General features: G+C 58.3%; 1 protein-coding gene across 2 annotated transcripts in view; it reads right to left on the reverse strand.

Annotated features, from left to right (window-relative positions):
* The window catches only part of NCS1 (neuronal calcium sensor 1), a 66,640-nt gene extending 57,108 nt beyond the window's left edge, over window positions 1-9,532 (reverse strand). The window contains exon 1 of one of the 2 annotated variants that reach the window (XM_015436328.3): window positions 9,088-9,532. In XM_015436328.3, the coding sequence (XP_015291814.1) occupies window positions 9,088-9,280 (193 nt within the window). In that variant the 5' untranslated portion in view covers window positions 9,281-9,532. Of the gene's footprint in view, window positions 1-8,609; window positions 8,934-9,087 lie in introns of those variants that run through there. The other variant, XM_045373937.2, reaches the window with a different exon arrangement.
* Window positions 9,533-9,781: the final 249 nt, after the last annotated feature.

Genomic DNA, 9,781 nt, shown 5'->3' on the forward strand with positions numbered 1-9,781 from the left:
TCCCCAACTCCCAGATAAGAAAACTAAGGCATCGAGAGACTAAGAACCATGCCTGAGGCTGAGAAGATCCAGGGGCCTGGGTCTTGAACACCAGAGCCCAAGCACACTCCATCCCTGGGGCCCTGACATACCTTCTCCACTGGGTCTCACTAGCTGGCAATTTGAACATTGTACAGAAAGGGAAACTGAGTCCCAGAGGGAACCAGTGACTCCAAAGCCACTGTCCAGGCCATGATGGTCCTGGGACTGAAGCCCAGGCAGGCTGCTGTCCATCCTCTGAGCCCCTGGGCACAAAGGAGCCTACAAGTCAGTCTGCCACAACCACCTCTCCCTCCCCAAGTCACCAAGCCAGGAGCCGGACACAGAACAATCCAGCCACCAACACAGCCGGACCACCACAGAGGCCCTCCACGTTTGCCACTCAATCCCAATTCAGCCAAGAGCCTGTGACAGCTCACTCTGTGACTGCCCAGCGGAGTGGCCAAGAACAGCTGTCCCTGACACGGCCGGTCCAGCAGCCTCCTCCCTGGGAGAGCATTTACTGAGCACTTACTATGTGCAGATCCCTGTGCGTCCATCCCTGTCTCATGCACAAGGGACCTCAGAGCTCAGAGACATAAGGAGCTGGCCAGGGTCGCCCAGCCAGGAAACAGAACTGACCTTCAAGCCCTCAGCACCTGCTGTTCTGCCCTCGGTCAGAATATGACCCCAATCTCAAGTTACCTAGAAACGCTGCAAGGTAATCTCTGACACTCTCTGCCCTGGAAAACAGATCATACACGGAATGTGAAAATGGATTCATCTTGTTATGACCATAATGACGATGTGCTTTTTAATTTATATTGGCTTTTTTTTTTCTTACCAGAGTGCTAGAGATATTTGGGGCAAGATGAACCCCAGCAGAAGACTTCAATGAAGAAGTCAAGACATCCCTAGGCCAGGCGCGGTGGCTCAGGCCTGTAATCCCAGCACTTTGGGAGGCCAAGGTGGGTGGACCACTTGAGGCCCGGAGTTTGAGACCAACCTGGCCAAAATGTCAAAACCCTGTCTCTACTAAAAATACAAAAATTAGCCGGGTGTGGTGGTGCATGTTGTAATACCAGCTACTCAGGAGGCTGAGGCAGGACAGCTCGAACCCAGTAGGTGGCAGTTGCAGTGAGCCGAGATCGCACCACTGCACTCCAGCCTGGGTGACAGAAGTGAGACTCCATCTCAATAAACAGATAAGTAAGTAAGTAAATAAATAAATAAATAAATAGAAAGAAGGCAAGACATCCCTATTCTAAACCCCAACAGCCAACCCACCTGGGCACAGTGGGAGGTGCCCTGACAGGAACAAATCGGTTCCTGCCACATATTTGCTGTGTGACCTTGGGGAAGACACTTCACCTTGCTGGCACTTAATTTGCCTACTCGTAAAATGAGGGCATTGAACTACTTGGCCCCATGAGTCTCCTCCAGCTGAAAGATTCTAGGATTATATTTCATAGTAATCAAAGAAATAAACATTGAGACAGTGAGCCACCTCTTTTCCTCCCCATAAAATTGGCAAGAATTAAGGAAAACAGTAATACCCAGTGCTGGCAAGAATGCAGAGAAATAGGCACTCTCTCATCTACTTTTGCTGAAAACGTAAATTGGAACAGCCTTTCTGGAGAGCAATTCAGCAATTTTTAATCAAAAGCCTTTCAAAACTTCCCCAGCCTTTTAACTCCATAACCCCATTCTGGGTTATTTATCTTCAAGTAAAGATAAGTGCAAAGATTTAGTGCAAAGACACTCATGCAAAGATTTGGTACAAAGACATTCCTACAAAGATTTAGTGCAAAGAGGTTCATGACAGCATTTTTAATATGGGAGGAGGAACCTAACTGTCCAATGACAGGGGATTAAATAAAATATGTTCTGTTCATATGATACACCATGAAAAAAAAAATCATGCTCTAAAAGCATAGTTCATGACACGGGCAAACATTCAGAACTATCAGGTTTTTTTAAGTCAGAAAGTTATCTACTTTTTAGTAGATAATCCCAAATTTACAAGGTAATGAAAACTATGAGGTCAGGGACAGTGGCTCACGCCTGTAAATCCCAGCACTTTGAGAGACCAAGGCGGGTCGATCACCTGAGGTCAGGAGTTCGAGACCAGCCTGACCAATATGGTGAAACCCCGTCTCTACTAAAAATACAAAAATTAGCTGGGTGTGGTGGCGGGTGCCTGTAATCCCAACTACTTGGGAGGCTGATACAGAAGAATTGCTTGAACCCGGGAAGCGGAAGTTGCAGTGAGCCAAGATCATGCCACTGCACTCCAGCCTGGGTGACAGAGTAAGACTCCCTCTCAAAAAAAAGAGGAGGGGAGGGGAGGGGAGAGCAGGGGAAGGGAGGGGAGGGGAGAGCAGGGGAAGGGAGAGGAGGGGAGAGCAGGGGAAGGGAGGGGAGGGGAGAGCAGGGGAAGGGAGGGGAGGGGAGAGCAGGGGAGGGGAGAGCAGGGGAGGGTAGGGCAGGGCATGGGAGGGGAGGGAAGGGGAGGGGAGGGGACCAAGTCCTACTGAGTCTTCCTCCTAAATATATCTGGAATCCGTCTTTCAAGTCATCCCCACCGATACCCCAGTTCATCACCATGATCACCTTCGGTCTCATTACCACCCCTCTTCCCCACCAGTCCATTCTGTGGACTACAGCCAACAACAATCTTTCTAAACCCAAATCTAATGTGTCTCCATCACCTCCCTTCCACAGCTCCCTACGGATCTGGGATAATGTCCAAATTCCTTCCTGTGGCCTCCCAGAGGGTGACACAGACCCGGACCACTCGACAGGACAGTCCCCCACTGCCCATGCCTTGCCCCAAAGGGGCTCAAGACAGGCCTAGGGAGCGGCAGGAGCTGGGTCCGATCCCAAGGCCTCTGCCGGGGGAAAGGGCTTTCCCCTGACACGGGGAGATGGGAGAACCCTGCGGGGTGATGTAGGGAAGGGAGAAGCCGTGTCCCATTTAACCTGGAACCCAAGGAGACAGAAAGGGCAAAAAGAGGCTGTGAGGAGGAGGCTGGGCGCTGGGGCCTGGGTGAGTCCCTGCCATTCACCAGCTGCCCCTTCCCTCTCTGTACAAGGGGGCAGCCACAGGCCCCCTCGGCCGTCCTGCCCTGGACGCGGAAGACTTGCACCCCCAGGACCAGCTGCTGCCAGGAGAGCTTTAAAAGGTTCCTCTCATGGCCGGGCACAGCGGCTCATGCCTGTAATCCCAGCATTTCGGGAGGCAGAGATGGGAGGAGATTGCTTGAGGCCAGAAGTTCGAGACTAGCCTGGCCAGCACAGCGAGACCCCATCTCTATAAAAATAAAAATTTAAATAAATAAAGGTTCCCCTCAGAACCAGCACCAGGTTAAATCCTTCATATATGCCCCAAATCCTTCCCAGCGGTGAGGCCTTCCAAAACCACCCATTTTCCAGAGGGTGAAAGTAAAGCCCGTGAGAGGAGGTTTGCCCGAGGAAGGGGCCAGAACCGCGGCACTCGTCCCTGAGCTCTCCTTCCCTTCCAGGGACTCTCCTACCAAACAACCCCTTCGTCTTTAGGGCCCGCTCCCCAGACTGCAAAGCTTCTGTTTAGATCCATGGAGTTGGTAGGCGGGTCTGACGGATGAGCAAACTGGTGCTCAGAGAGGCCAAGGGACTTCCCCAAGGTCACCAAGCCCGAGTGAGGACCCAGCCCCGCACCCCAGGGGATCGAGTCCTCTCCTAATAACACAGGTGATGGTTCTTGCCCAGATGCCCATCCCGATGCTGAGAGTCCACTTCAGTCTTCCCTGCTGCTGCTCTGCTCAACTGTCAGAGAAAGGAAAGGCCTCCTTGGTTCACGCCCACGCACACGGGATGTACAGGGACTGCAGAAGCGCTTGTGTCGGTCCTTTCCTCTCCTTGTGGCTCACCCTGTGCCTGGCTGTGGGCCCTCTGTGTCCCCACACAGCCATCACACAACTCCCAGCCCTGTCCCAAGATGGGCTCCAGTGACGGCCTCCCAAAGGCAGCAGCTTGCCCCACCCTAGTTGAGCAGAGTCGGGTGGGGGGTGATGATCGGAGAATATTCCTCACCCTAGAGGAAGGGACCCTCATGGGCCCCAGGACAGTCCACAGCCAGAGACACCCAAGAGCCCAACTGCTGACCCCAACCTGGAGCCAGGGACCCATCCTCTGCTCGGGGTCAAGAGGCGTCAGCCGCGGGCTCCTGCCCTCCACAGGCTCCTGTGTGCCCGGCACCATTCTGGGCATCAGGGAAAAGGCAGAAGAGAGTCAAGGTTAACAGGCAAGGTCAAGGCAGAGCCTAGGCTGACCAAGAGGAACAGGGAGGAGCTGGCCACCCCTGAGTCCCAGACCGAGGGTCCCTGGGAAGTGCCGGCAAACATCATGGGGAGAAGGAGAAGGAGAAGGGGGGGAGGGTAGAGGTTCTGTCTCTTGGGCCTGGCTGGCTTGGGCCTGCAGCGGCCTTAGAAGTCTTTAAGGGGATGCAGCTCAGACCACCACAAATGGCTTACACCCCCACGCCCGAGTTTTCAGATAACCCAGCTGCTTTCCTCCTGAGGCCAGGGATTCTATGTCTCTCGTCCACTCCTCTGCCTCCACGCCTGGCACACAGTGAGCACTAAATCAACAGGCCAGGGCGGCTTCACAATTCACAAGTGGGGCTGGGGAGGCCGCTACATGTAAGAGCAGGCCCCTGCTGGGATTCGGGCCCAGCAGTCCTAGATGTCATCTTCTGCGTGCCAGGCACAAAAAACAGGGTCGTAGGAAGATTTCTCTGTGGAGAGAAGAAATTTGCCCACAAAATAAGCCCATAAGCCCAGTTCAAAAGGAAGCTGTATTGTACGGTCAAAATGATATATATTAAGGCCGGGTGCAGAGGCTCAGGCCTGTGATCTCAGAACTTTGGCTGGCCAAGGCAGGAGGATTGCTTGAGGCCAAGAGTTTGAGCCAGCCCAGGCAACAGGGCAAGACCCTAACTCTACAAAAAGAAAATTTTTAATTAGCCAGGTGTGGTATAAATATCATGGCCGTGGTCCCAGCTACTGGGGAGACTGAGGCAGGAGGATTGCTTGGGCCCAGGAGGTCAAGGTTTAAGTGAGCCATGATTGCACCATTGCACTCCAGTCAGGTCAACACAGCCAGACCCTGTCTCCAAAACAACAACAAATAAGCATTAATACGATCACTGGCATTTACTGGCATTTACTGACCACATACCCCACGCCACATATCAGGTCCCACGCTGCACATGACCCCGTTGACTTCTCACATCCTCTCAGTTCAGGTACCATGAGCACATCTATTTTGCAGATGAGGAAACTGAGGCTCAGGTAGGTGAGGGGACCGGCCCATCCCACAGCCAGGACACACAGGGATGCCAACAGCCTCATCAGCAGATTGGAAGAGAGTGGGCCAGACCTCAGAGGAAGTGGGCCGCCCACAATGCTGACTGCCACTGTCTGTCTTGGCTGCAGGGTGACCCCCGTCCACCTCTCCCTAACCTATTGCTGGTGGAAGGCTGAGGATTGGGTTAGGGTTTGGGTTACGATTTGAGCCAGGTGGAATCCCAGTGTGTCCAGTGAGGGCCACACTGTTGGGGCCTTTAGACACTCCTGCTTCCTCACACACACAGACCACCACAGACAGAGTCAGAGACGCCCACCAAGGACACCGCTGAGCACCGACTCGGACGTGGACCCATGGCTCCCCTCTAGGCCCCCCGGCACTGTGGCCAGCTATGCACGAGGTGGGCTAGGACCCCCAGCATACACCAGAACTGTGGTCTTCAATCGGGGCTCCCCAGGACCACAGTTTGCAACACAAACACACATCAAGGATGCAAATTCCTGGGCCCCAGCCAGACCCAAAGAATCGGAAATCTGGGAGGACAGCCCAGGTACCTTCATGTTTATTAATCAACCAGGAAATTCTGACATTTGAGAGTCCTTCCTGGGGCGCTTCTCTTGACCTCATACACAGAATCCCCCAGAACAAAGAGCAGATGGCTCCACTCCCCATTAGAAGGAAGCCCATCTGGGGCCGGAGAACAAGCTGGAGGCTTTCTCTGCTTGCTGTGTTGGGAGACTTTTCATTCTGTGGACCTACTAAAGCCCAACACACGGGGAGAACACAGCTGTGAGCTCCACACACAAGGGCCTGCACCAGGGAGCTGACGTCAGCGCAGGAGGCAGACCGGAGGCCAACGAACCCACCGCCACCTCCAACAGCCCACCCCTAATAAGGGCTTCTACAGAGGAAAAGTCCCCAGGCCAACTCTCTCCCTGCCCAAAACTGTTCCACGTCTCCGAAGGCCTTTAAAAATAGCCCAGCCTAGCACCGCAAGGGCCAGTTCCTAACAAAGCTTTGTTGACTCAACTTCTCTCAAAGTTGACAGATCTGCCCAGAGGAGGGGGCCGGACAGAATGATCACCCCAGGCCCTTCTCATTTAGAATCCACCATCATGGGCTTCTAACAAAAGCCAGAAAAAGACACATCCAGAAGAGCTTTTTTTTTTTTTTTTTTTTTGGAGATGGAGGTTCCCTCTTGGAGCAATCTCGCCTCACCACAACCTCCGCCTCCCGGGTTCAAGTGATTCTCCTGCCTCAGCCTCCCGAGTAGCTGGGATTACAGGCATGCGCCACCATGCCCAGCTAATTGTGTATTTTTAGTAGAGTCAGGGGTTTCCCCTTGTTGTTCAGGCTGGTCCACTCGCCTCAGCCTCCCAAAGTGCTGGGATTACAGGCGTGAGCCACTGTGCCTGGCCCAGAAGAGCTCTTGGCATGAGCTCTGAGGTCTCTCACTAGCCTTGGAGCAGGACAGACCGGAATTTGAGTCCTGGCACTGTCTGGTCACTAGCTGTGGGATCATGGGAATGCCACTTTGCCCCTCTGAGCCTTAGTTTCCCCATCTGTAAATAGAGATCGCAGCAGCACCCAGCCTGGTAGAGCAGTTGTGGCGGAGTCGAGGTGCTAACGATGCCAAGAGCTTGGCAAGTGACATGCTCCATGAGCAGGAAACCTGGCTTCACTCCCCTGTCCCACCATGATGGAGGCATCCCATGCAGCCCATGCCCACCACTCCCGATGAAACCCACTGTGTCCTCACTCTCCCCCGGCACAGGGACCCAGGAAGTCCACCTGCTGGCAGCTGTGGGCCACATCTGGACTTAGCTTGAAGGAGGCCCCAGCGAATATCACAAAACAGCAGCCAGACTGGAATGGGCCACCCACCTGCCCACCTTGGAGAGAGGGTGACAGCAGCCCCTGTGCCCAGGGGCTTCACCCCTTCCAGGTAGCAGCTCCTGGGATGTGAGCTCCATGCTGCAGCATTCCACAGGAGAAGGGCCAGCACCTCGCAGCAGACTAGCACCAGTTCTGGAAAGCCCCCTTTGTTCCAAGCACGAGGGGTGAGGGGCATGGAGCTGAAGCGTGGGCTTGGACAGACCTGCAAACGTGCCCAGAAGACCGATGGAGTTGGGGGGAAGCGGGGAGCAGAGGTTGTGCAATGCACCACCAGGAGCTGCCTCCCCAGCCTCCATCAACACATGGGGCTGGCCGTCAAGCTGCTGCCTCCAGGGGTGGTGCAGAGGGCCTGGGCCCACGCAGCTGCCCGGGGATGGGTTCTGAATTCCAACCCAAGCCCAGAGCCACTGTCCCCTTCCAAGTCAAACACCCAGGCAGAGGTCCTTCCAGGCCCCGATGCGGAAGCCTTCCCTCTCAGCATCCCCTGGGTGGTCTGGACCCATTGCCATTAACCCCTGGTATGCCAGGGCACCTCCGGAGATGCTGCAGGGAAGGGGGAAGCCTGATATGGAGAAATTGGGGCTGCAAGGGGACTGCAGAGTTGTGAAGTTGGGCAAGTGGAGGGAGACACACTGAGACTGATCTGGAGACGTCCAGAAAGGACAGGCCCTCCTCCTCCGGGCAGCCCGCGACAGCTAATGATCACACACGGCCCAGATCGCCCGGGCTGTAGAAACCCATTTCCCGGTCTGGCAGACAGAGATGGAGCCAGGGAGAATCCAGCCTGTAAGTGCTGCAACCCACAGGGTGCCGGGGACCCTTCGCCGCCGTCACCGCGCGACAGGCGCTGTGCCAAGTCTCGCCACCCCCCACACACGAACGGGGCCAGGGAGGGGGCGACAGGCCAATCTCGCAGCAGCAGCGGCGGCGGCATCGTGATGCATGAATCACCAGCCCCGCGCACTAGTGCCAGTCGGCTCCGCGCAGCCGGGCGCCCCCTCCCGGGACCACCGCCCCGCCCTCACAACAGCCCCTGCCTGTTGGGACAGCTCTGCGGAGAGGGGGCCGCCAGGAGGCTGGGGTTGCCCCTCCGGACCTGGGGGTGGCGCCGCGCACGCCGACCGGCGCGCACTCCCCGGGCTGGGGGTGCCAGAACAATGGGGCCGGGCGGGGGGCAGGGGCGCGGCCCGGGAGCCTCCGAGAGGCCCACGGCGGAGGCCGGGCTGGGAGGACCGAGCGGAGGCGGCGGCGCGGAGCGGGTAGCGCGCGGGTCCGGGGGGCGGGGGCGGCGGGCGTGGGGGTGACCGGGAGGCGCGGGGCACGGGCCAGGGACCCGGAGCACTCACAGTAGGTCTTCCTGGTCAGCTCCTCCACAACTTCGGGCTTCAACTTGCTGTTGGATTTCCCCATCCTCGGCGGCCGCGGCCCCCGCCCCCCCGGGCCGGACCCGGTTGGGGCGCCCAGCGGGAGCGGCTGGGCCGGGCGGGCCGGGCCGGGGCCGCGCCTTTGTCTGCGGCGCCCGCGCTGCGCTGCGCGGCTGTCGGCGCCGGGGCGCTCGGGGCGTGGGGCGGCCGCTGGGCAGGCCCGGGCGGTCCGGGCGCCGCGGCGCGGGGCTGCCTGGGCTGGGCGCCGGCGCCGGCGCGGTGTGGCCGCGGTCGTCCCTGGTTACTGGGCTCCGCGGCACATGCTCGCTGCTGCCTCCCGCCAGCCGCCGCCCCTGCGCTCCCCGCCTCCCGCCTCCCGCCTCCCGCCCGCACCCGCGCGCCAGGGGTGGACCCGGAGCCGCCACTCAGCGCCCGGCGCCACCTCCCGCCCCGCACCCACCTGGCCGCGGCCTCCGCCAGCGGGACCCCGGCCCCGCCAGCCCGCCGGAGGGGCGTCCCCTCAGCTCAACGCGGCCCCAGGGAGGGGCAGCCACCCCCTCCCCGAATCCAGCCCTGGCGCTCCGGCCCCCGCCGCGGCGGGGAGGGCCCGGAAGATTGGATGTGGATGAGGCCAAGTCCCGGCCCGGAGACATTCATTCATTCCACACGGATTCATGGGGTGCCGAGGACACGGCGGCCCACGGGACAGGAGCGCCTCAGCTCTCGCAGGGCGGGCAGGGCTGTGCAGGGTGCCGCAGGTAGCGGTGGGGGCACCTACTCTCGGCCTGGGGCAGGTGACCTCCAAGCCCAGGGTCAGGAAGGGAGGGGGGATGGAGAAGCGTTCTGGCCCAGGCAACCTGGAGAGGCGGGGAGGCCTGCACGCCCGAGGGACAGCTCCCCGGCTTATGGGCTTGCGCACCAATGCGGGCACAGGGGACCTGGGAGAAGGGCAGGGCCCACGGGGCAGGCCCGGAAAGGCCCCTCGCCGAGGAGCTGGGCCCCTGCCCACCAGCGCCCATGAAGGGACTTCAGCAGAGTGATGGGTCAGAGCTGCTGGAGTGACAGGTCAGAGCTGCTCGGAGCTGTTTCTCTGAGCCAAGGCTGGAGTGACAGGCTCCACCTGAATGGACAGAGGCCCGTGGGTTAGCGTTGGG

Source organism: Macaca fascicularis, chromosome 15 (assembly GCF_037993035.2).
Source record: "Macaca fascicularis isolate 582-1 chromosome 15, T2T-MFA8v1.1".
In the NCBI taxonomy this organism is placed as follows: domain Eukaryota; kingdom Metazoa; phylum Chordata; class Mammalia; order Primates; family Cercopithecidae; genus Macaca; species Macaca fascicularis.